Below are 26,215 nucleotides of genomic sequence, written 5' to 3'. Positions count from 1 at the left end.
ACGCCCCCCCTTCACCACAATATCTCAATGCCTCACTGATCCTCCTAGCCGCCGGGAGGCGGGGCAGGCTCCTGTCCCCATTGTACAGATGGGGAACTGAGGCACGGAGATGCTCAGGGTCCGTCTGCGCAGCAAAAACCCTGCGGCAGCATCTCCGAGCCCAGCTCTGCTGCCTGGGGCTTGCGCCGTGGGGCTAAAGGAACAGTGTAGACGCTTGGCTGGAGCCTGGGCTCCGAGACCCTCCCCCGATCCCGGGTCTAGCACCTGGACCCGACCGTCGACCTGCTGGTTTTAGCCCCGCAGCACAAGCGGGGTCAGCAGGGCTGGGCTCTGAGACTCACGGCCGCAGGGTGTTTCTGCTGGAGCCGTACTCAGAGGGACTTGCAGGCAGCCTGTGGCAGAGCAGGGACTTGCCCCCAGGTCTCTCCAGACCTAGGCTAGTGCCCCAGGTTACGGGGCCGCCCTTCCTCATCAGCAGCTCTCGTTAGGTGGGTCAATGGAAAGATACAGATCTTCCCGTAAGCTCTCAGTCCCTGGGGGGGCTAGGGGGGTGATTGGAATTAGACAGCGTTACCACGACGATGGGGGACAAGCACCAGGAGATCTGTGATGGGCACGAGTGGCCAGGGCCTGTTTTACGTCTCATCCCACCCACAGCAGCTCCAGCTGCACAGCGCCCCCTAGCGCCGCGCTGGGGTACCAGTGTCAGGGCTGACTCCAAGGCGAGAGCGCCCCCTGCTGCTGACTTCAGCACCCAGGTTTTCTTTGAGTGTCTCCTGGCCCAGCACTAACCAGGCCAAGCCCGATTAGAGACCTGCTGAGCTGACACCTGCGGGGCCTGGTGCAGAGCTGCTGCTAACGGGCTGTGATTCTCTCCCTCCAGACTAAGAGAAATGGCTGCTTTTCCAGAGAGGTGGAGATGGCTCGCGTAGTGCCGACTGACTCTGGCTATGGGATGAGCCTCCAGGCCAAGGTGTCTCTCGTGGAGGAGGGGACAGGTGGGACTGAAATCAAGCACACATGCACGCCCCCAGGTGGATCTAAATTTTCTAGTTTCCAGATTCCCCAGGAAAATCCTTCTCCACCCCCAGCCGAACCTCCCAAATTCTCCCCCGAATCACACCCTCCAGTCCATAGCGAGAGGGGGTAGAAATGGCTGGGTGGATTGTTATGGAGAGAAATCTGGGACGTAGCCTGAACTCTGGTGTCACTCCCGGCATCTTCCTCCTATCGTCCCTCCCTCTCTTGCTAGGGGTGGAGCTCAACGCGACCAAGAGCTGCAAGATCGTGTCTAAAATCCCTATAGTAACCTTTGAGGATGATGACGATACCTACAAGGCTGGAATCCCCTACACTGGCAAGGTAACGGGATTACCGGTGTGACAGAGTGGGATATGTCTGTACCAAACTGTAACCACCACTGCTTGCCGGATGTGCTGCACTTCTGGTGCTCATGTGCCCCATGCACTGGAGATCGGATGCGTTAGCTGTGCGCTCCATGTCTTCAAGCCCCCCCTTACCGAGGGCACAATGGGGGTTGAGCAACCAGCCAACCCTCAGTTCCTTCTCACAGCCCCTGGCTGTGGACAGAGCCAGCAGCAGTGTCCGGTCTCCTGCTCCGCTGAAGTTTTTCTCTTTAAGTTTTGTAAATAGTCATTTTGATAGTTAATAATTGGTACTGGAGATAGTGGCTTAGTTACTTTAGCTGAACTCTCCTCTTTTAGGGAGGATTTCAGTTATAGACTCCCTCTCCTCGGAGCAAAGAATGTCGGCCATACGTACGGGGTGGGGGAGTCTAGCCTGGGAAGCAGGGACTCTGGAAAACACTTGGGGGTCATGGTGGATAATCAGCTGAACATGAGCTCCCAGTGCGATGCTGTGGCCAAAAGCGCTAATGCGACTCTGGGATGTATAAACAGGGGACTCTCGAGTCGGATACTCTGTATTTGGCAGGGGTGCAACTGATGCTGGAACCCCGTGTCCAGTTCTGGTGCCCACAATTCAATAAGGATATTGATAAATTGAAGAGGGTTCAGAGAAGAACCCCAAGAATGGTGAAAAGATTAGACAAGATACCTTATAGTGATAGACTCAAAGAGCTCGATCTATTTAGCTTAAGAAAGAGAAGGTTAAAGGGTGACTTGATTACAATTTGTGAATATCGGGGAACAAATATCCAATCTAGCAGAGAAAGGTCGAACACGATCCAACGGCTGGAAGTTGAAGCTAGACAAATTGAAACTGGAAATAAGGTGTAAATTTTAAACACTTTACCGAGGTTCGTGGTGAATTCTCCATCCCTGACAATGTGTAAATGAAGACGGGATGTTCTTCTAAGAGGTCGGCTCTGGGCATTATTTTGGGGCACTGTGCTATGCAGGAGGTCAGACTGGATGATGACAATGGTCCCTTCTACCCTTGGACTCTATGAATCCTGGTGTGGGGGTGGGGCTCTGAGGTGAGCAGTTCCTGTCTTCACCACGTACAATGGGGTTTTGCCCCAGGATTTAAATTATGTCCCTTATGTGGCTCTGCCATGCCCGGAACGACAGACACTCTAAGTGTCTGTATTGTCTGGGTTCACAGACACACATTAGAGAGCAGTGCAGGGACTTCAGAGCCCTCCCCAAATGGGCTGTGAAATCCAGGGAGACTAGACTGAAGGGATTTCTCCTGGAGAAGTCTAGGAGGCCAGGCTCAGTCCCTGAAGAGATGCAGGGTCCTCCTAGGACCGATCACCCTTGGGTAAAAAGTACCCTGGCAGCCATCTCTTCTGCCTCTAAGGCTGTGCCTGCCCCGGTTAGTGACCTCGAGTGTGATGGACACCATCCTGCCAAGGAGCACGGGAGTAGATCTCCTCCTCAGGTGACTGCTACGTCACCTCTTTCTGTGTCACTTGAGAAGGGCAGTCGAGGCCAATCCCTGGTCCCTCTGGCGCCCAGAGAGCAGGAGTCCTGAGTCCTTGGTTCCGCTGCTGGCTCATCCCTTGGTGCCCAGAGAGGGTTTCACTTGGTGGTGGCCTCTCAGCACCACTGCTTGCGGCACAGTCATTGCTGCTGGTGCTGCTGCTGGTGCATTTGGCACCACTGTTTGCCGCACCGACGCATCACGCCCGGAGCTCTCGCCTTCGTTGCACTAGGTGCCGCTCTCCTCAGTGCCTCTGCTACCCGCACCTGTGGCTCGGACGTCCCATTTCCGGCACTCAGCATCCATCGCACAGGTCCTTCCACGCCACTGCTGACAGTGCTGGAGCTCGTTTCGTGTCCCGCATTGACAGGCACAGCACCAGGCGATTGGACCGTTTCTGAACTCCCAGACGCCCTTTGTTGGCTCCTTGAGGAGCAATAGGGGAGATTTTAAAGGCCCCAGTAAGAAAAGCCACGTCTAGCAGTCAGAGTTACTGGCCTAGTGGATGTGGGGAAGCAGTAGACTCGATATATCTTTTTTGTAGTAAGGCTTTTGACATCCTCATAAGCAAACTAGGGAAACGTGGTCTATGTCGGGGTCTCAACCTTTTCCTTTCTGAGCCCCCCCGCCCCAACATGCTGTAAAAACTCCACAGCCCACCTGTGCCACGGCAACTGGTTTTCTGCATATAAAAGCCAGGGCTGGCGTTAAGCGGTAGCAAGCTAGCACTTTGGAGGCAGGATTAGAATTCATAACGACTTTGACAAATTAGAGAATTGGTCTGAAATCAACAAGATGAAATTAATTAAAGCCCAGTGTGAGGAACTACACTTAGGAAGGAAAAATCAGATGAACAACTACAAAATGAGGAAAACCTGGCCAGGCGATAGTGCCGCTGGAAAGGATCTGGGAGTAATAGTCCCCAGTCCTCTGAGTGTCGCCTGTAGTGTCCGGCCCCTTCTCCTCTGGGCACTCACAGAATTACCAGGCCTGCTGCTCCCAAAGGACCAGTGCACAACAGCTTACTAGTTATATCTTAGATCCCAGCTCCCAAGGGAGGCATGCAGGGTGCAGGCACAACCAATGGACACTGGTGGCTAATGCATTCAGATCTCCGGTACATGGGGCATATGCACACCAGAAGTGAAGCACATATAGACACCACATCTCGAAGAATGCTAGTTACTAACAGGTAAGTACCTTCCCATTGTATTATGTGCTGTGCACACGCCTAAATTTACCCAAGGCAGATTATCATATTGTATTCTTGACAGGTGCCCAGCCTAGAAAAGGTGTGTGTCACTTTGTTGAAGGACTGTCACGGAGAAGATCTCAAGATGGCAATCTAACGCCATCGATTCTGATTGTCTCTCAACTACTGGCCCACCCCCACAGAACCATGTTATTTCTACACAAGGGCCCGCAGGTGGGGTGAGCATGTCTGAGGGAGGGGGAAGGAGTTTTCCAGCTGAGCACATAGCAGAAGGGTCCAGAGAGGCTCTACTTAAGAAGGGGCGCTGCTCTGTGCAGCCGTGCCGACCATCACCACATGCCAGAAGGACTGGCTGGAGACAGACAAGGTGGGAGGGATTCTGCCCAGTCGGAACTGTTGACAAACCCCAGAGTCAGAGGCAGGGTGAGATCAGACTAGAGAAGGGTGCTCATCAGGACATTTGTTCTCTGGCAAAAATCTGTAACTCTTGAGCCATCTAAGTGACTGTGGTTTCGAAATTCCTTTGTTAACCCTGGGTTCCTTGCTTCCCTACCACATTGTCCCGACGGGGTTAATCTTAGAGCCCAGTGTGGCCACAGCCCAGATGGGACTCAGAGGGAATGTGTGTAAGCAAAGCAATGGGGCTGGGAGATCTGTGGCCCTGGTTCAGGGCCTGGGGGTGCTGAACTGCAGATCCCACATCCCAAGGGAGGGCTCAGTCAAGGAATCAGACAACCTGTTACCCCTCAGTGCTCACCCCAGCACCCCCAGCTATTCCAATCATGCCCGACTTCTTCCCAGATCTGCTAATGCCCCTCAATCCTCACCCCAACACCCCATCTCAGCCCTGGGCTTTCCCAGTGCATCTCAGGGCTGGATTGCATTGTCCCTTTCTGCTCCCCGCCAGCTCTTTAGCCCCTAGTGGGTAACACTCTTCTAGGAGTCTGTGCGACACAACAGGGAGCGGGGTGGATTTGATCTGGGAATGTTGCAGGGAAGTTACATTGGGGATGGGGGACTTCCCTTGAAGGAAGGTACCTGAGCTGTAAACTGAGCCAGGAGGGGGGTTGGGAGAAGTGACACCTTCTGGCCAGGAGACTGAACAAAGGAGAGGAGGAGCTGGGGCGAGGGGGAAGAGAGCTGCTGGAGGAGTTTTGGTTTTTCAGTCTTGGGCTGGCTGGTGAAACGCAGGAAACCCCAAAGCTGGGGTCTAAGCCCCCTAACTCCCTCCCCCCCACCCCCGAAGGATTTAACTGAGGGGTCCTGGTTATACCTACATGCTCTGCTTGGGACTGTGTTCCTGTCATCTAATAAACCTTCTGTTTTACTGGCTGGCTGATAGTCACGGTGAATTGCAGGAAGAGGGGCGCAGGGCCCTGACTTCCCCCTCGCCGTGACAATCTGCTCCTTTGAATTGTGCGTCTCCCCGTTTCTCTCCCTGCTAAGATGCTCCTGGAGACAGCAGATGGCTCTGCACTGAAGAATGAGAAGCTGCAGCTCTTTGTTAGCTATGGGGATAAGAATAAGAACCAGACCTTCCTGACCGACGAGTCTGGCAGAGCCTCCTTCCAGCTGGACACCTCCGGCTGGACCGGGACGGTCAATCTGAGGGTAAGTGACGGGCCTCCAAGCCCCAGTGGGGCCCCTGCACTCTGCCTCTGTTACTGTGTCTGTGATTGTTGATGTTTATTACGGTGGTGCCTAAGGAGCAGCCAGGATCGGGGCCCCATGGTGCTGGGTGCTGCACACACTCAGCGTAGCAAACACCCCTGCCCAAAGCGCCTGCAGGCTGAATAGCCAGGACAGATGGTGGAGGGGGAGGCGCAGAACCCACCAGCAGAGCCAACAATGGGGTGGCGCAAACGGCATCTTAGTGCCACCACTTCTCTTCTCATTAATATTTGGGGTGGGGTTTAGTTAGGAAGGTCGCCCCCTTCGGGCAGCTCAGCTCAGGGGCTGCCCCATTGCCGCTGTCGGGCTGCCCCATTTGAACCGCTGGGGTTTTCCATGTCACTCTTACGGACGCAGGGCGAGGGGCCATGGGGGTGAGCTCAGCCGGCATCATCGGAGCCTGCCCTGCCCCGGCTGCATTCCTGTCCTGTGCTGAGTGCTCTGCACCCCGGCGAGCCCCATCGCTCTCTCTGTCCCACAGGGGCACTTCAAGCAGGTGAACAACAGCGCTGAGTATGACAGAGTCTATCCCAGTTACCCGGATGCCGATCGTCACCTGACGCCCTTCTACTCCAAGAGCCAGAGTTTCCTGAAGATCCGCTCGCTGGGAGGGGTGCTGCCCTGCGACCAGGCCCAGCAGCTCCAGGTGGATTACGTCATTGCTAAGGAGGCCCTGGGGAACAGGTCCAGGAGCCTGGATTTCATCTTCCTGGTGAGCCTGTCCTGGGAGTCTAAAGCGTGTGTGTGTGTGTGTGTGTGTGTGTGTGTGTGTGTGAGAGAGAGAGAGAGAGAGAGAGAGAGAATGAGAGAGCAGGAAGGGAATTGAAGGGTTCCTTTGAATTACAAGGGCGGGGCTAGATCAGGACGGGGCTTTTCCCTTTTCCCCACTAGGGGCTCTGGTTCCAATCTAGCCCCAAAGCGGGGGCTGGCTGGCCTGCGGGGGCTGGGGAATGGGATACATGCTTGAATGCTCTTTCTTGCACCCCCACCTCTGCTGGCTCAGTCCATGGGGTGGAGCGGCCTCACCCTGCCCTGACTCCAGCCTGCATGGCCCCCCCCCATGTCGGGGTTTTTGTTAGCCCCCATATAGCATCAGTTTGTGACCCAGTGTGCCTGGGGCAGCCGTCACTAGAAATGCCAAGGTCAGGACAGACTACAAAAAGAAGAGCAGATTCTTCCAAAACTGGTCGTTCACACTGAAGTTGGTCTCACAAACCAGTCACAAACTGCTCCTGATTCCCCCCACTCTGGTTATCTAGAAGCTAAAAAAGAAATCACACAGCCTCCTTTACTGCATTCCAGTTCTCTGGCTTCCAATCAGCACCTAGGTCTAGTACAGTGAGAAGTCATTTAAAACCTCTGCTCACTATACAAAATATTCTTCTGACCCCAAAGGGTCACCCACATCACCAGGCCAATATTAGTTTGGATCTTACCCAAAATACCACGCTGCCAGCCAGTCCTTTAGTGTCTGACACAAAAGGTGTATTATAAGGAAAAAAGAAAGAACAAGAAGAGAGTTGTTAAATGGTAAAACAATCACATACAAACAGAGATTTCAAAGTCCATATATCAGGTTCTGAGCAGTATTGGTGAGTTTGCCGGCTTGAAAGTCCCTCTGGAACAGATCCTCAGCTTGGATGGGTCATTCAGTCCTTTGTTCAGAGCTTCATTTGTAGAAAAGTTACTCCAGAGGTAAGAAGCAGGACTGGAGACAAAATGGAGAAGATGCAGCTGCCCTTTATATTCCTTTTGCCATGTGGCTGGTACTTCCTTTGTCCCAAACACAAGCTGCACAGCACATGATATGGAAAAGCCTTAGAGTTCTCTGTCCACCAGCCTGCCCCTACATGCCTTGCTGGCTCCTAAGATGTATCCCCTAGTTCCTTTCAATGGGTTCACTGTCGGGCTGATGACCCGTGATGGGCCATCAAACAGGCTCGGCAGTGCTGATGCCAATCTGTCTGGGGGTGTCACCCAGAACCACAGCCTGAGTTTTGAAATACAGATGTACCACACAGACCTAGAACACAATACAAAGGTGATACAAACATATAAACAAGATCCTCATACTTGGCAAATCGCACCATTTTCACAGACACCTTCCATGGCATATCTGGTCAGATTCCCTGCAATTTTCTAATGTTGGTATCAACAATACCATAAAGTGTCTCCCAGATTCCACACAGCGTCACACAGCTCAGTGACCCCCGTCTCCTCCTCGGCAGGTCGTAGCCAAGGGAACCATCGCCAGGATCCTCCACAAGGGGCTGGACCTCAGGGAGGGGGCTGGTAAGTGGCGGGAGAGGGGTCTGTGCAGATGGGGGGCACCCAGGGGGCTACTGGGGTTTGAGCCCCAAAGCAGGGGCCGGGCTGGGGGAGGGGGCTCTGCTGGCTGGGACTGACTTCCCCTGGGTGTTTCCCACCGTCCCTAGGGCTGACGGGCTCCTTCTCTGTGGAGCTGCCCGTCGGCGCTGACCTGGCACCTGCTGCCACGGTGCTGGGTTACACGGTGCTGCCCGATGGTGAGATGGCTGCCGACAGCGCCCGGCTGCAAATGGCCAAGTGCTTCCCGAACAAGGTGAGGGGCTCGGGGTGGAGGAGCCTCTGGGGTGGGGGAATCGCTCCCTGCCCCATAACAGGAGCCCTGAGCAGAGGCATCGCTGGGTGTCCTCGGCCCCTCCCTTCCCCGGCCTTACAGCAGCGCCAGGGTCGTTGCGTTAGTGCCAGCTCTGGTGAATTGATCACTAGCCATTTCGCCCGCGCCTGCAGGCGTTCCCGCGGTGACGGGAAGAGCTCCGGCCCCCGCACAATGTAGGAGCAGGTGCCTGCCCTCCCCCCCTCCCATTCCGTTCTCCCTGACCCCAGCAAGTACCTGCTCCCCCAAACCCTTCCTGCCTCCCCCAGCCCACCCTGCTTCCCCCGCGGACTCAGCCTCTCACTCCGGGCCCAGCAGATACCTGCTGCCTGCCTGTCCCACCCCTCACCTCCCTGTCCGCAGCTCCCCAGAGCTCCTGCTTCTGTCCCTCCCATCCCACTGGCCTGGACCCGGCCCCTCCCCGGCCCACTCTGGGCTCCCTGGCAGGTACCTGCTGCCCTGAGCCCTCCCCACTCCCCAGTCTCTGCAGCCACTTGCTCCTCCAACCCCCCAGAACTTCTGCCACCTCAATCCTACCCACTGCCAATCCTCCAACCCGTGCCTGCCCCTGCTCACCCTGGGAGAGTCCTGGGGCGGGGGGCAGGATATGATGGTCTGATCCCCCTTCCTCTCTGGAGGCTTGCAGGGGTGGCCAGCTGGCCATATTTCTTTACAGGGCTTCTAAGGGGGCCGCTGCCCCTCCAGTCGACTGGGGCATAAATGTCATGGAAAAAAGGGCCCCTCTCATCCTCTGGGCTGGCAGCTGGCTCCCACCCTTAGCCAGATGAGCAGTAGAAACTCCCCCTATGAAGGCTGGGGATCCCCTCTCTGGGCAGCCAGTAGGGGCACGTCCCTGTCATTGAGAAAAAGCTTTTGCCAGGGACCAGCCATCAGCCCCCTCCCCACTGCACATAGGGGTCAGTTGGGAGGAAGGCCCCTACCCTCTGGGAGTAGGGAGGTAAAGATACAGAATTCCTCCTCTCCCCTACATCTTGTGGGGGTCTGGCTGAGTCCTTCTGCCCCCTCCCACTTCACCCCACTGCCCTGGGGATAAGTGTGGCCCTTCTGCCCCCCCCCCCAGCATGCGGTGACGGGGAGGCTGTGCACTGCTCCCCGCAATCCCCGGGGGCATTTCAATGCCCGCCTCAGCAATGGCGGCTGCTCCCTCCCCCCTCCCCCCCACATCTGCTTAGAATCAGAGAAGATCAGGGTTGGAAGGGACCTCAGGAGGTTCTAGTCCAATCCCCTTCTCAAAGCAGGACCAATCCCCAACTAAATCATCCCAGCCAGGGCTTTGTCAAGCCGGGCCTTAAAAACCTCTAAGGAAGGAGATTCCACCACCTCCCTAGGTAACCCATTCCAGTGCTTCACCACCCTCCTTGTGAAAAAGTTTTTCCTAATATCCAACCTAAACCTCCCCCACTGCTTGGTATTGGCCTCATCGCTCAGCCTTCAGCCGACCCCCCCACGCCCCGGGCAGTGCTGTGTGTGTCCAGACACACTGGGCGCGGGGGCGAGAGCAGAGAAGCCAGAGGACAGGCTGCAGCCCAGGGGTTTGTCCTCGTCAAGAATCTCAGGACTTTTCGGGGGTCTGACTCATGAGTTTTATCTGGTGGGGCTGGCGATCCTGTCGTATCCCTACCTCCCTGCACCTCCTATCCCCACACCCCCGGGTGTCTATGAATAACTGCAGCTCCCTGAGCTGTCCCATGGGGGCGCTGAATGAGCCTGGGCTGCCTCAACCCCCCACCCCCAGCACCGACTCCCAAAGCCCCAGCCCTTCAGCCAGCGGGGCCTGGGGCCAGAGTGACACTCGGTGCCTGCCCCCGCCCCTGCCCGGGCCTGTCTCCTCCTGCCCCTGGGGGTCTCTCTCCCCCTCCCCTGTGACGCGCTGTGCCTCGCCAGGTGAAGCTGGCCTTCTCGCAGGACCGGGCCCTGCCAGGCTCAGAGCTCCAGCTGCGGGTGCAGGCTGCCCCCGGGTCCCTGTGTGCCGTCCGCGCCGTGGATCAGAGCGTGCTGCTCATGAAGCCCGAGGCCGAGCTCAGTGTCGACATGGTGAGTCCAGAGCCGGTCGCCCGGCCCTCCCCCGACGAGTCCTCCCCCCTCGCAGGGAGGGGCAATGCACGGCCACTGGGGGACACCCCTCGAGGCCACCTCTCCCAGTCTGAGGTTTGCTCCTATGGCACTTGACAGCCCCTAACTCTGGGGGGGCCCATCTGCTTTGCCTGTTCTCCCATCAGCCCTTGCAGTGCCCCCCTCCAGATACCCCCTCCCCCCAGCTCTGGCTGGGAACATGGAGCTCAGAGCTGAGATATTGGCCGGGGTAACCGGAGCTCACTCTCCAGGGCAGAGCTGGTCCCCGGGGGCAGGGGCAGGAGATTTCCCTGCTTCCATGTACAGCAGGGGACATCTGGCCAGGTGCATTGTGGGAGTTGTCCCTGCCCGAGTGGATATGGAATTGTACTCGGCCCGTCGCTGGAGCCTGCCATCCAGGGGCTCAAGGGCTCTGCACACGGCGAGTGGAGCCTCCCAAGGCCCGTGGGGCAGCAGGAGATGGGACTCGATGGGCCAGGGGCTGAGTCACGTGTCCCTGTGAGCCATGGTCCCAGGGCCAGCCCCCGATGCGACCCCTCTCTGATCCGGACAGAGTGGGGGAGGGGCGCTAAGAGCCATTCGCTGCCCCAAGGCGAGAAGGGGCACTTGCCCTTCCCCCCCCCCCCAGGTTCTCCCAGGGCATTGGGAGCTGCGGGTCCCTCTCCTAGGGCTGTGGGGGTAGGTGCAAGGACAGACGCCCACGTGGGGGATGGGGCTGGGTGCTGGGCAGGGTGGGGGCAGGTGTCCAGGCTAGAGATGAGGCTGGGGCAAGAGCGGAGGTTTGTGGGGTGATGTGTTAGTGGGAGGAGGGGCAGGAGCTGGCTCTGGGGTAGCTCGTGTCTTGGTTTTATGGCTGATGTTGTCTGTGTTTGTCTTTAGGTCTATAAACTGCTCCCCAATTTTCCCAGAGGAGACTATCCCGAAGCAGTGCGAGAGCCTGAGTCATGTTATGAACCGCCCCGGGTTATAACTCATCACTGCCGCGCCTTAGGTCCCAGGTACAGGTGTCGCAGAGGGCTTAGGAGCTGGACTCCCCCTCAGACTGACACCTACAGCCTGTTTAAGGTAGGGTTGGGCCTGGCCAGGCCTCACACTCCTCTGTAGCCTGAAAGGACTAAACTGGCTCCGATGTGCCCAGAGCTGCTGGCATCCAGGGGTGAATCCCACCAAATGGTTCGGCCTGTTCCAATGAATCCCCAGGGATGCTCCTAGCAAACTCAGGCCTGGGATACACCTCCCCAGCCACCTTCAGACACGGCCCAGGCCCTGGGACAGATCCCCGGCGTATCCAGGGAGCAGGAACGCCCCATCCCGCCCCACTCCTGGGCACAGGGATATTACATGTGGGGCTGGCAGCGCCACCTCCAGTTATGGTTCTCTGGCACTTCCCATTAGAAGTTTTCAGTTCTTGTAACTTTGTCAGACTGAAATGGTTGGGGCTGAAATTTCTCCTGCCAGGGGTCGGCCTCAGGCTGAACTTTCTGAGGCGTTTCAGCTAACACAGCTCAGCAGTTGCTCAGAAGGGGAGGTGGGGAAAATACTCGGTTTTCCCATGATAAAATGAAGCTGTTTAATTGAGAAGCTCCCTGCCTCGGAGCAGAGACTTGACCCTAGGCCAGGAGGTCGCCCTGGGGTCAGGGAGGTGCCCTTTGTCTTTCCCATGACATGCAGCCTCCAGCTGGCTGAATGGGAAGCCCCTGGGAATGGCAGGTCCCACATGCCCAGCAGAGGCTTGGAGTTTGGCAGCATTATTCTGCGAGGAATCCTTCTGCACCACGCCTGCTCCATCCCTTCGACTGGCCTGCGCGCGCCTTCGCCACAGAGCAACTGAGCCTGCTCCAGCCCGGGGCCACAGGGGCAGAGCAGGATTTTCCTGAAATGGCTCCTCCGACCAGCAGGACCTGCGGTGGCACCGGGTGTGGGAACGGAGCTCGCGGAGACGGTGCCTCTCGTGCTCCCAGTGCTCCCCTGCCGGTCCCAGGCAGCCTGGAGGAGGAGGAAGCCACCTGAGTGAGATGTGCAGAGGGAGCAAGGAGGGGGTGGGGGGATGGGTGCGGAGGGGACAAGGAGGGAGTTGGGGGATGGCATCTTGCCCTGCCAGAGGGAGGGATGGACGATGTCCTCCCAAAGCCCTCAGGGGGCTGGGAGTCAGGAGACCAGGGCTCTGTCGCAGCTGGGGGCTGCTCTGAGTGATGGCAGCCTCCCCAGGGCCTGGGAGCCCAGTCAGATGGCCATAGTGGAATGGGCTGGGACCCGCCCTCCCCCTGCCAGCGCCCATACAGTGAGCGTGCTGCCCATGGCACCCAGCACCGCGCACACCGCGGCATCTAGGGGCTGCCCACTGGCCAAGTCACTCCCCAGAACTGTTCCCCAGGCGGGCGGGGGCGTTGGGTTCTGGGCACCAGGGGACCAGACAGGGGGAGCTCGGGGAGCGCGGCCGGCCCCATGGGCGGGTGCTGCACATTGCAGGGGGGCGGCAGCTCTGCTCGAGCGGAGGTTGAGTGTCGCTGGCTGTTTAAAGAGGAGTGTCTGAGTGCTCTGACATCCACAGCCTGGCCTGAGATGTGCTGTGCCTCATGGCAGTGCAGGGTGGGGCTAGTGGGCCACATGTGGGGTCATTTGAGTGGGGGGGGCCAAGATACAGCCCCCCTCATAAAACGGGTTTACACGACCCCCCGGTTCTCATCATGCTGTTTGCCCGCACTTGGGGCTCCAGCTCAGGCTCTGATTCTTCTGAACTGATCTCAGGTGTTTAGGATTTACCCCAGCTTGTGCCCCCTCCCCCCCCCCCCCCCCCCCCGCCGCTCTGGGGAGCAATATTCCCAATGTTACTGAGGGGAACGTTCAGAACCTGGGGAGGGGGGGCGACCTGAACGGAGGCCCCAGAGAATGGGAGGTGCATGTGCAGCCAGGCTGGGGCTCTGTGGAGCCAGCGGGTTTGCAGGCAGTCTGGTGTCACAGTGACCGAGGGGCGCCAGGGGACGTGCTGTGGCCCGTGAATTGCCGGGGTGCCCACGGGCTGTGAGTTTAGGCCCCACCCGGGGCAGGTTTCAGAGGCTGTGGGTTGCGCAGTATTTGAATCAAGCAGTTTTCAAACCCCACTAGAGGTTACAGTTCTTAACACACAGGCTTCCCCTTTTAAGCCTGGGACCAGTCTCCTCAGTTGAAGTCTTTGTCCTCCCAGTGTTCTTGTTGCTTCCAGCGTAGGTGGGGGAGGAGAAACGCGAAAGTATGATGCCACAGTCCCCTGTTTTAGCAGCTCCTGATGCTTTTTCCTCTGTCTTCCTTCTCACCCAGGATGCGGCTTTGAAAATTCTCACCAACACCAACACCAAGAAGCCCTGTGAACATGGAGACCTTTTAATACGTCATGCTGTCCTAGCCTTGCCTGTCTGGCGTGGCCCCGCATTGTCTTCACTAGGTCAGTGGACTGGGCACTTCCAACCCTCTTGATCAGCAATTCCAAATGCCCTCTCTGCCGTCTGAGCGGAGACGGCCCTGTGGGCTCGTAGATCGGGCCTGGGACCTGGGTTCTGATCCTGGGTGGGGATTCTCCAGTGTTCTCAGTGGGAGCTGGGCACACGTGATCATCTGACCCTTCCAATTCAGCTCTGCTCCTCCCCCTTCGGCTGGAGGCTCTTTGAGGCAGGGCCTGGAGCTGCCTGTGGAGGGACAGTACCCGACCTCCTGCGGGCACCACTCCAATACACATGCTAATCACACTGTGCCAAGTGGTGGTGACTGTGGCATCACCCGGCTCCTTGCCTGTCTCTCAGTGACTCCAGCCCAGATACACTCGCTTCACACGGAGACCAATGGCTTTTCTAGCTCCAGCCCCATGTGTGACGAACTGGGACTGTTCTTAATGTGGCCTTTGAATGCTGAGTGGGGAGTGTTGGCCTGGAAAGACAGGGGAGTGTGGCTGGGACGGTCTGCATGGGGGGATGGGAGACTGGCCTTGAGGGAGGATACCTGAGCATGTAACGTGAAAACCCAGGAAGGGGTTAGAGGCCAGGTGACACCTTTGCCCGGGAAACTGAACAAAGGTGGGGAAGGAGACGCTGGGGGAGAGAGAGTTTTCAGGAGCTGGCTGGTAATGGAGGGAGCCCAGACGGGGCTCTGCCCCACCCCAATGGGCCTGTGGTGTCCCTGGGACTCCAAGATGGACCTAACTGAGGGGGTCCTGTTGTATGTACCTGCAAGACCTGTCTTGGACTGTGTTCCTGTCGTCTAAATAAACCTTCTGCTTTACTGGTTGGCTGAGAGTCATGGTGAATCGCAGGAAGCCGGGGGTGCCGGGCCTTGTGTCCCCCCACACTCCGTGACACCATGCGCTGCCCTGGGATCTGAGAGTCAAGCTCGGTGTTATGGAGGCGATCACATGAGGTCCTGCAATGCCCGCTCATATTCGGTGGTTGCGGTAGAAACGCACTGAGCCTCTCTGGGCCTCCATGTCCCAGCTGCTCAGTGGGGCTAATGATTTGACCTGCCTGGCTAGCGGCTCTTTGTGAAGGGCTCTGGGAGTGCAACGTACTCTTAACGCTGCTCAGGGCAGAGCTGGGACTGAGCTCAGGACTCCCTGGCTCCTGCCCATGTGCTGAGTCCACCAGTGTGTGCTGCACGTAGGATACCCCAGCCCCACCCCCTCCAGCCCCAGCCCTGCCAGCAGGGGTCAGTTCTCAGAGCTCCCGGGGGCCACGTGCAGCCCCCGAAATGTCCCCAAATATCAAGACTTTGCAGGTGCAAACACACGTGAATCATTGTCTGGATTTGCCCCCAAATCAGGGTGGGGCTCCCTGAACCCCCCTTTGTATCTTTTCTTGGCATGATCCCTGGGGCAGCAAGTGTGGCTAGTGCAGCAGGGAGCCCAGTGAGCAATGCCCGGCCCGTGCCAGAAGCCTGCACCCAGGAGGCGCCAGCACCACGTGCGTACTTCACAGAGACGTGGCTGTGGGACCTGGTGCCTGTGGGGTGAGTGAGGAGCTGTCACAGACCGTCCCTGCAGAGCGGCCTCCAGGCCAGACCCTCGAAAGCAGCAGCTCCCAGAGGCAGCGCAGTGGTGGGGGAGGGCTGGCTGCCCGTGCGGGGCTGGTTCCTGCACCCTGTTGCCAGCGGAGAGGAACCCAGCACAGCAATGGGGAATAACAAGCCCCCAGGGCCATGGGATTCGTCTCTTTACAGATGTAACGAACCCGCAGAGCGGGGGAGAGGGCTGGGAGCCCGGGCAGCACCATGACCCTGCGTCTCACCCGCAGAGCAGGGTTCATGCCAGCCCCTCCCCAGCCATTCCCTGGATCCCGTCGGGTCGGCAGGGGGTTTATCATCCGACCCCATTGCCCTTTGTGGTGTTTTCATTCCCACGCGGTGCCCGGGAGCTCCGACGCTGAGAACATGGGAGGGGTTTGAACCCCCGGGAGGGGGCCATGGAGGGTGGCACATGGGGTACAAGTGGAAGGGGTAGGGGATCCCAAGCAGGGGGAATTGAGGTTGGCCCCAGGAATAGCCCCCTGACAGGGAGACGTGTCTGGCTGCGGAAGGGGGGATCCCCATCCCGTGGAACATTGAGCCCAGCCCGGAGAGTCCCGGGGCAGGGAAGGATCCTGCGCTAGCAGGCGTGGGGCGGAGAAGGGGATGAGAGGGGGGCACTGACAGCTCTTCCCCTCTCTGCTCTCTGGGATTGGCCTGTTTCTGTGCCACCGGCCCAGGGCCCCAGCCCAGCGGAGGGTCGGGCAGGGACGTCTCTGGTGGCCATGCTTGTGAGCACTTCCCACGGGGCGGCCGCATGTCTGACGCTCTGTTTGTGTCCATCCCGACCCAGCGAGGGGGGCTCCAAGGACGTCCCAGTCTCGGTGCCCGACACCATCACGGAGTGGAAAGCTGGGATGTTCTGCACGGCCGAGGTGGGCTTTGGGCTCTCACCGACGGCCACCTTCACGGCCTTCAAACCCTTCTTTGTGGAGCTGGTCTTGCCGTACTCCGTGATCCGGGGAGAGGCCTTTGCCCTAAAGGCCACCGTCTTCAACTACCTGCGGCATTGCATCAAGGTGAGCGCCGCCCGGGGCTGAGCTGCTGGGGCCGGTGACCTGGGGCTGGGGAGCTGGGCAGCGGCGCAGGCCGGCGAGCGGCACCGGCAGTCACTGACTGTGATCCTGTGACCACTGGCGTCAGCACATCGCGGTGAGGGGGCCTGAGCCCCAGAGGTGTCACGTCTCGGCTGGAGCTGCGCGTGTGAGCGCGTCCCCCACAGCCCTAAGGGAGCTCTCGTGTTGGGCCCCACAGGTGCGAGTGACGCTGGCGGAGTCTGCGCAGTTCCAGGTGCAGGCAGGCGAAGATGGCACCTACACCAGCTGCCTCTGTGCAGACGAAGGGAAAACCTTCCAGTGGGAGGTGACGGCGAGCAGCCTGGGTAAGGGGCGCTGGGGGCTCTGTGCCAGAGGGGAGGGGCAGGGAAGTGGTGGGGGGCTCTGCATAATGGGGGGGCAGAGAAGGTGTGACAAAGCGGTTCTGGCGGAACCCAACTGAGAGTGCCAACTCAGGACAAATTGCTCAAATAGGGCATTTACAGCCCAAGGCTGGGGTTCTTTCCACCTCTAAGGCAAACCAAACCAGCCAGACTAAGAGGACTTCGGTCTCACCCCACTGGCTAACCGCAAGTCTCACAAGCAATCTCCTTAGACACTCCAGTTTCCCAGTATTACCACCAGTGCCACTCGTTATGGGGACAAATGTTTATGAAAACCAATACCCCAGTAAAAGAAAAAGGTTCTCCTGATCCCAAAGGACCAAGCCCCAGACCCAGGTCAATATACAAATCAGATCTTACCCACAAATCACGCTGTTGCCAATCCTTTAGAATCTAAAATCTAAAGGTTTATTCATAAAAGGAAAAGGATAGAGATGAGAGTTAGAATTGGTTAAATGGAATCAATTACATACAGTAATGGCAAAGTTCTTGGTTCAGGCTTGCAGCAGGGATGGAATAAACTGCAGGTTCAAATCAAGTCTCTGGGATACATCCCCCGCTGGGATGGGTCCTCAGTCCTTTGTTCAAAGCTTCAGCTTGTAGCAAAGTTCCTCCAGAGGTATGAAGCAGGATTGAAGACCAGATGGAGATGAGGCATCAGCCTTATATAGTCTTTTCCAGGTGTAAGAAAACCTCTTTGTTCTTACTGTGGAAGATTACAGCAAAATGGAGTCTGGAGTCACATGGGCCAGTCCCTGCATACTTTGCTGAGTTACAAGGCGTATCTGCCTTCTCTCAATGGGTCCATTGTATAGCTGATGGTCCTTAATGGGCCATCAAGCAGGCTAGGCAGAGCTAACACCAGTTTGTCTGGGATGTCACCCAGAAGCATAGCATAAGTTTGAAATACAGACAGTATAGAGCCAATATTCATAACTTCAACTACAAACGTGATACACACATATAGACAGCATAATCATAACCAGCCAACCATAACCTTGTTTTAGACACCCCATTTGACCCCCTTTATACAAGATTTGCGTGCCACTACAGGACCTTGGTTGCAACAATGATCTATATGGTCCCAGATTATATCAATAACGTCACACCCCCAACGCAAAATTGATGCAGGAAGGGATGTCACAAACGTCACTGACTGCATCCTAAGAGCTCTCCACCCTGGACAATGCATCAGCTACAATATTTTCCTTTCCCCTTATGTGGACTATATCCATTTCATACTCCTGAAGGGCTAAACTCCAACGCAGCAACCTGGAGTTGTTGCCCTTGGCCCTGTGCAGCCAGACCAGAGGGGCATGATCACTCAACACAGTGAATTTTTTATTGTACAAATAGGGCTTAAGTTGCTTGACAGCCCAGACAATGGCATAACATTCCTTTTCAATGGTAGCGTAATTTTGCTCAGTGGGGGACAATTTCTTACTTAAATATGCCACGGGATGTCTCTTCCCTCCTTCCCCCTCTTGCATTAGCACTGCCCCCAGCCCAATATTGGAAGCGTCTGTACATAATAAAAAGGGCTTTTCAAAATCTGGGCTGGCCAAAATAGGCTCTTTGGCCAAAGCGCTCTTTATGCTTTGAAAACCCTGCTCACAGGCCTCCGTCCATAGCACCCGGTCTGGTTTTTCCTTTTTCGTCAGGTCTGTGATGGGAGCAACAATGTCGCTGAATCCCTGCACAAATCTCCTGTAATAGTTGGCCAGACCAATGAAGGATTGGACCTGCTTTTTAGTTCTAGGGGTTGGCCAGTTTTTAATGGCCTCTACCTTTACAGGCTCTGGGCGCAGTTGCCCATTGCCCACCCTGTGCCCCAGGTAGGTCACCTCAGCAGCTCCCATTCTGCATTTAGAAACCTTAACCGTTAGATTGGCCTCCCTGAGCCGGTGCAGCACAATCCCTATGTGGTTCAGGTGATCTTGCCACGAACTGCTGAATACGGCCAGGTCGTCTATATAGGCCCTTGCAAAAGATTCTAACCCCCGTAGGACCTCATTTATAAGTCTCATGAACGTAGCCCCTGAATTTCGCATCCCAAAGGGCAGCACTTTGAACTCATATAGGCCCGATTCCACTATGAAAGCGGATTTTCCTTGTGCCTCGGCATCTAGGGGTATTTGCCAGTACCCCTTAGTCAGGTCCAGGGTGCTTATAAACCTTGCCCCTCCCAGTGTATCCAGTAGATCCTCTATTCTGGGTGTGGGGTAAGGGTCAGGCTGGGTGATAGCATTTAGCTTCCTGTAATCCACACAAAACCTCATGGTCTTATCCTTTTTTGGCACCATTACAATGGGAGAGGCCCAGGGGCTCTGGGATCTGGTGATTATTCCCATTGTCAACATGCTTTCCACCTCTTCCTGGATCTGTCTTTGCATCTCTCCCTTGGCCCTGTAAGCTCTGCTAGGGGCTGGGCGGGGACCCACCGTGTGAATGGAGTGTGTTATCCTATCTGTGAGCCCTGGCCTATTGGAGAATGTTCGCTTATGGTGTCTTAACAGCATCAGCAGTTCCTTTCTTTGAGGGGGGGTTAAATCCTCCCCCATCTCAATGCTCTCAAGAGGCATTTCCTCCTGGCTTTCAGCAACCATGTCAATTAAAGGGGCAGATCCTGCCTCTTCCTCAGCATAACAGATTGTGTTCACATTTACCTCCCTTGCATGGTAGGCCTTCATTCTGTTCACAGGCACTGTCTGCACACTTCCCTGGACCTGGGGCTTCCTCACATCATAGGTAACCTCATTAATCCTTTCCACTACCTCCATGGGTCCAGACCAAACATCTTTCATTTTGTTCTTCCTGACAGGATCTAGCACCAACACCAGGTCCCCTATTTCAAACGCCCTCTCTTTAGCCTCTCTGTCATACCAGGCTTTCTGAGTATCCTGGCTCTCTTTCAGATTCTGCTCAACCAACTTCATCATCTCCTGCAAGCTCTCCTTGAATTGAGCCACATATTCGGCCACCGGCTGCTCTGCCTCCTCCACATTACCTTCCCATGAGTCACGAACCAAATCTAGGGGCCCCCGGACCTGCCTCCCATAGAGCAGTTCAAATGGAGCAAACCCTGTAGACTCTTGGGGCACACTCCTGTATGCATACAATAGATACGGCAGCATAACATCCCAGTCATTCTGGCGTCTATCCACGTACATTTTCAACATCGACTTCAGGGTTCCATTGAACCTCTCCACTAGACCATTAGTCTGGGGGTGGTAAGGAGCAGCTTTCAGGTGCTTCACCCCACATAACTCCCACAACTGTTTGAAAACCACAGACATAAAGTTAGACCCACGGTCAGACAATATTTCCTTGGGAAAACCCACTCTGCTAAAAATAGAGAACAAGGCCACTGCCACTGTCTCTACCTCGATATTAGCCAAGGCTACAGCCTCCGGATATCTGGTAGCAAAATCTACCAACACCAGGATGTATTTCTTCCCATTTCTGGAAGGTTTTGGGAGTGGCCCCACAATATCCACAGCTACTCTGGCAAAAGCCTCCCCAATAATGGGCAGAGGCTGGAGGGGCACCTTGCTAGGCCCCCTTAACCCCTTACGCTTCTGGCACAGCTCACAGCTCCTGCAGTAATCTCTCACTGACCCCGAAAGGTGAGGCCAGTAGAAATTCTGCTCTAGCCTGTCACACGTTTTGCCTATACCCAGATGTCCTGCAAAGGGACTATCATGAGCCAACTTCAACAAATCATTGCGGTAACTCTCAGGCACCACAAGCTGTTTGCGAGCTGCTGCTCGGGAATTCTTCCTTCCCCTAGGTGGTTCCCTATACAACAGCCCATCCTGCATAAAAAACCTGCCTCTCTCTTCACAGGCCGGGACCTGACTCTGAGCATCATTCCTGGCCCTCTCTAGAGATACATCACTCTGCTGAGCCACAATAAATTCACTCTGGGTTTTGTTTGGATTCAGAATCATCTCTGATATTTCAGACAAACCCTCACCTGATCCATCTTGAGAGGCACTCTCTGTCTGTTTGCTCACCCCCTCACTGCCATCAGTCAGGGTATCTGCCACAGCCCCCAATTCTCTCCGAGACCTGGTCACTACATTCACTTGGCCAGGCACCCCTAATATGTTATTTCCTACCATCACATCAGCCGGAATCAAATCCCGGACAGCAGCCTTCACATCCCCTTTAAAGCCATCCCACTCCAGGTGGATTCTAGCCATTGGCAGGTTCACAGAATACTCGGATAACGCCACTACCGTCACATACTCCCCCGGCAGCATGTCCTCCGGCTTCACCAGATGTCCCTTGACTATAGTTACATCCGAGCCAGTGTCTCGCCATCCTGTGCATTCAACATCATTGACCTTTGCCTCCATGATAAACCTCTCACTCCCCTGCCATGCCTCAGTCCTGACATAACTGGTGAGCTTATCACCTCCTCCCATGCCACTGGAGACTATGGGGTTAACATTAGCTACTGCTGTGCTTGCACCTGAACTTAAGGTGGAGCTGTTGTGGCTTGGTTCAGCCTGAGTGCTCAGGGTAATGGAGTTGGCATTTATCGTGGCATTTGGGGTTGCTGGCTTTGGGCTGCCCTTCAGGGTCGGGCAGTCTGGTCTCATGTGGCCCAGCATACCACAGTGATAGCATGTAACCTGTTCCGTCCTGGGATGAGAGTTCCTACCCTCCGGGCCCCCTTGAACTCCTCTAGAAGAGTCAGGGACAGATTTACCTTTAAATCCCTCCCTCCTCTTGAACTGGGGAGAATGGTGATTAATTTTCCCCGGGGTTTTACACCCTTCTCGAGCCCTGTTTTGGGTATGGGCATCCGCAATCTCTGCTGCCCGTAGGACTGACTCAGGGTCCCTGTCACACACAGCTGCTCTCACATGGTCAGGCACAATATCTAAGAACTGTTCCAAAGTTATTAAATCCAGCAATTTTTCAAAACTCCCATGCGCCTTGGCCCCCACAACCCACTTTTTAACAAAACCCATCAGCTTATGAGCACATTCTACAAAAGTACAATCCTTAGGCATTTTAAACTCTCTAAATTTAACTCTGTAAGATTCAGGAGTAACCTTGAATCGCCTTAACACAGAATCTTTAAACTGCCCATAATCCAAGGCTTCTTGTTCCCCCAAGTCATTAAATACCTCCCTGGCTTTTCCAGTCAGTCTGGTCAGCAGGACAGGCATTCGCTGACCCTCAGGGATCTGGTACAGATTGCAGAGGCGTTCAAAGGTAGACAAAAACTCCTCTATATCCTCAGTATCGTTGTAAATGGGACACATCCTTTCCCAGTTTTTCTCATGGCGGGGGGGAAGTGGAGTACCAGGTGGGGATGACTTTCTCCGCTCTTCCATTACTTGGAGCTGAAGTCTGGCCGTCTCCTGTTCCATCTTGTGAGTCTCCTGTTCCATCCTGTGAGTCTCCTGCTCAGCAGCGAGCAGCTCTAGACGTCCCTTACGAGCTCTCTCATCAGCCTCCTTCTTTCTTTGATCGGCTTCTTTCTCTCTCTCAGCAGCCTCTTTCTCTCTCTGAGCAGCCTCTTTCTCTCTCTCTCTTTCTAACTCTGCTACTTTTTGCTTCTCCAGCAATCGAAGATCTGCTAGCTTCTGTTCATGCTCAAATTGCAGTTGACTTGTCACCCTTTGCATTCTAATTTTTTCTGCCTCTTCTGCAGCCTCAGGTAAGGGCTGTGCTCTTGCCCCCTGATCACTGGCTATTAACAGATTTCTCAGTTCTTGATTTGTAGCTTTCTTTCTAAAGCTTATCCTCTTATCTGAACACAAATTTTCCAGGGCTTTTTTGCCAAGTCCCTCATATGCTCTTTGCTCAGCCATTGCAGCAGCTCTTTAACCAACCAAACTCTCAATCCCAAAATTCAAATTTGGATAACGTGGGGTTCTGACCCAAAGCTTAATTGACCTGGTTCTGTGGATCCAAGCACGACTACGCCACTGTGACAAAGCGGTTCTGGCGGAACCCAACTGAGAGTGCCAACTCAGGACAAATTGCTCAAATAGGGCATTTACAGCCCAAGGCTGGGGTTCTTTCCACCTCTAAGGCAAACCAAACCAGCCAGACTAAGAGGACTTCGGTCTCACCCCACTGGCTAACCGCAAGTCTCACAAGCAATCTCCTTAGACACTCCAGTTTCCCAGTATTACCACCAGTGCCACTCGTTATGGGGACAAATGTTTATGAAAACCAATACCCCAGTAAAAGAAAAAGGTTCTCCTGATCCCAAAGGACCAAGCCCCAGACCCAGGTCAATATACAAATCAGATCTTACCCACAAATCACGCTGTTGCCAATCCTTTAGAATCTAAAATCTAAAGGTTTATTCATAAAAGGAAAAGGATAGAGATGAGAGTTAGAATTGGTTAAATGGAATCAATTACATACAGTAATGGCAAAGTTCTTGGTTCAGGCTTGCAGCAGGGATGGAATAAACTGCAGGTTCAAATCAAGTCTCTGGGATACATCCCCCGCTGGGATGGGTCCTCAGTCCTTTGTTCAAAGCTTCAGCTTGTAGCAAAGTTCCTCCAGAGGTATGAAGCAGGATTGAAGACCAGATGGAGATGAGGCATCAGCCTTATATAGTCTTTTCCAGGTGTAAGAAAACCTCTTTGTTCTTACTGTGGAAGATTACAGCAAAATGGAGTCTGGAGTCACATGGGCCAGTCCCTGCATACTTTGCTGAGTTACAAGGCGTATCTGCCTTCTCTCAATGGGTCCATTGTATAGCTGATGGTCCTTAATGGGCCATCAAGCAGGCTAGGCAGAGCTAACACCAGTTTGTCTGGGATGTCACCCAGAAGCATAGCATAAGTTTGAAATACAGACAGTATAGAGCCAATATTCATAACTTCAACTACAAACGTGATACACACATATAGACAGCATAATCATAACCAGCCAACCATAACCTTGTTTTAGACACCCCATTTGACCCCCTTTATACAAGATTTGCGTGCCACTACAGGACCTTGGTTGCAACAATGATCTATATGGTCCCAGATTATATCAATAACGTCACAGAAGGGGTGCTGGAGCCTTCACACTAGAGAGGCAGGTAGGGGCCTTTGAAGGCTCTGGTGGGGGACAGACGGGTAAGGGGCATTGGAGGCTCTGTGCTGGGAGTGAGGAGGGCGCAGAACAGGGTCGCTCAGGGCTTGGTGTCACATTGAGTTGCCCAGACACTTCCATTTAAACACACTGGATTAGATAAAACAATCAAACATGTTCATGAACCACAAAGAGAGAGATTTTAAGTGAGTGCAAGGAATGGGGCATAACAGTCAGAAATGGTTACAAGAGAAATAAAGAGAAGACGTTTACTATTACCTGGCTTAACAAACTATATCAGATTCAAGCACAGTTTCTCCCCGCTCACTTCCAGCAGTCTCACTGACCGAGCTCTGTGGGTCAGGACCCCTCTGCCGTCCCGCTGGTCGCTGCTGCGATGTCACGTTCTGAGGTTCCCCCCCTGAACGCAGCTGTCAGTGATTTCAGCGGGGAGAGGGCAGGTTCTGGGTGGCCATTCGCTGTTCCCACACAAGGGCTAAGGCAGAAAAACCCATTACACTCCACTCATCACTTCCCTCCGTCCTTCCCTTCCCCCCTTTCCTTCTCTCTCTTTTCTCCCCCATTCTCTCGCTCTCCATTTCCTCTGCTTTGCTCTCCCTTCTTCACCACCCTCCCCCTCCCACTATTCTCCCATCCTCGGACCCAGGCTCCTCTCTGCCTCCGGCAGGGGCGTTGGGCTATCTAACGGGGCGTCTCCCACCTTGCTCGGCAGGGGAGGTGAACGTCACTGTCAGCACCGAGGCTCTGCGCACCGAGGAGCTGTGCGGCACAGAGGTGGCCGTGGTGCCGGCCCAGGGGAGAGTGCACACTGTGATAAAGACCCTGCTGGTCCAGGTCAGTGTCTGTTCAGGGCCTCTGGGCAGAGCGGAGGGAGATCCGGTGCCTGGGTCTTACCCCCTGGTTGACGTGGGCTGAGTCTGCACTTGTGATTGTTCTTTGTCCTGCCGCAGAAAATAATACCCCAGCACCGCGCCATCCGCGTCCCGGACCCAACCTGCACTGCCCCGTCACGCGGCCCCGTCCCAGCGAGATCAGGGAGCTGGCGGGAGAGTCCTGGGGCAGAGACTGGGGTTAGCCCCAAGGGGGGTGGCTGAGTGTCACACACGGGAGGACTCGAGGGGGCGGAGGGAACTAGCAGAGGGAAGCTCCGCGCTGAAGAGGAGGAAGCCACGAGATCTGCTGGGCTGGGAACAGTCTCCCCGGGGAAGGGACGGGAGCCCCATCGCTGGGGCGCTGAGAACTGGATGTGCCCGAGCCCCACAGCACGGGCTGTAGGGGATGATCCTGCCCTGGCTAGGGGCACTGGCTGACCCAGCAGGCCCTGTCAGGCTGTGACGTACATGGTCCCTTCTCCTGACCTTCTGTCTGATGCTCCTTCCCCACAGCCGGGGGGGATCCTGGAGGAGAAGGTGCACAGCTCCCTGCTCTGCCAGGAAGGTAGGTTCCCAGCGCCTGTGCGGGGTCAGTGGGTGTCACTAATGTGGGGAGTCTCTTGGCTGCGGCACGTCAGTGATGGCTTGGCCGCTGGATGGCCCAGCTAGGGGCACAGGAGGGGCGAGGCTGGACCAGACCAGGGGGCATCCAGGCCAATGTCCTACCTGGGACAGGGTCCAGGCCCAGCTGCCCGGGGAAGATGCACCCGCCGGCAGCTCCCCACCCCAGCTCACCTCCGCTCCGCCTAGCCTCCTCCCCTGAGTGCTCTGCCGCTGCTCCGCTTCTCCCACCTCCCAGGTTTGATGCAAAACAGCTGTTTTGTGTGGCAAGCCTGCGAGGGGGGGAGGAGGGGAAATGCGCCACGCCTGGGGGAGGAGGCGGGGTGGGGATTTGGGGAAGGGGTTGGAATGGGGGCGGGGAAGGGGTGGAGTTGGGGCGGGGCCGGGGGGGCGTGAGCTCCCACCGGTGCCAAGTGAAGTCGGCGCCTATGACTGGGCCTCTGTTGTGCCAGCTCCTCTCCCCTGCTGCCTGGCCCCAGTGTGTACGATGCTCCCTGCAGAGCTCGTCACACTGGCTCCCTGGGGCCAAGAGAGGGACTGAGTCCCACAGGCAGGACCCTCTGCTGAGAACCCCCAGCCCTCGCCTTCAAGGGCACGTATGTGCCACGGCGGGGGAAGCTTGGGATTGAGAGAGGGGCTGTGACTGGGTGAGAACC

At 55.8% G+C, this 26,215-nt stretch overlaps 1 protein-coding gene across 3 annotated transcripts in view; it reads left to right on the top strand.

Annotated features, from left to right (window-relative positions):
- The window catches only part of LOC101940807 (alpha-2-macroglobulin-like protein 1), a 51,249-nt gene that overhangs the window by 7,482 nt on the left and 17,552 nt on the right, over positions 1 to 26,215 (top strand). For all 3 annotated transcript variants that reach the window (XM_065577456.1, XM_065577457.1, XM_065577455.1), the window contains exons 9-22: positions 884 to 998; positions 1,253 to 1,362; positions 5,567 to 5,731; positions 6,273 to 6,503; positions 8,020 to 8,083; positions 8,227 to 8,372; positions 10,335 to 10,484; positions 11,403 to 11,588; positions 13,821 to 13,944; positions 15,365 to 15,494; positions 16,342 to 16,567; positions 16,803 to 16,929; positions 24,779 to 24,900; positions 25,452 to 25,503. In XM_065577456.1, coding sequence (XP_065433528.1) covers positions 884 to 998; positions 1,253 to 1,362; positions 5,567 to 5,731; positions 6,273 to 6,503; positions 8,020 to 8,083; positions 8,227 to 8,372; positions 10,335 to 10,484; positions 11,403 to 11,588; positions 13,821 to 13,944; positions 15,365 to 15,494; positions 16,342 to 16,567; positions 16,803 to 16,929; positions 24,779 to 24,900; positions 25,452 to 25,503 — 1,948 coding nt within the window. The remainder of the gene's footprint in view (positions 1 to 883; positions 999 to 1,252; positions 1,363 to 5,566; positions 5,732 to 6,272; positions 6,504 to 8,019; positions 8,084 to 8,226; positions 8,373 to 10,334; positions 10,485 to 11,402; positions 11,589 to 13,820; positions 13,945 to 15,364; positions 15,495 to 16,341; positions 16,568 to 16,802; positions 16,930 to 24,778; positions 24,901 to 25,451; positions 25,504 to 26,215) is intronic.

Source organism: Chrysemys picta, chromosome 24 (genome assembly GCF_011386835.1).
Source record: "Chrysemys picta bellii isolate R12L10 chromosome 24, ASM1138683v2, whole genome shotgun sequence".
Taxonomy (NCBI): domain Eukaryota; kingdom Metazoa; phylum Chordata; order Testudines; family Emydidae; genus Chrysemys; species Chrysemys picta.
This window is presented reverse-complemented; position numbering and strand designations above follow the sequence as displayed.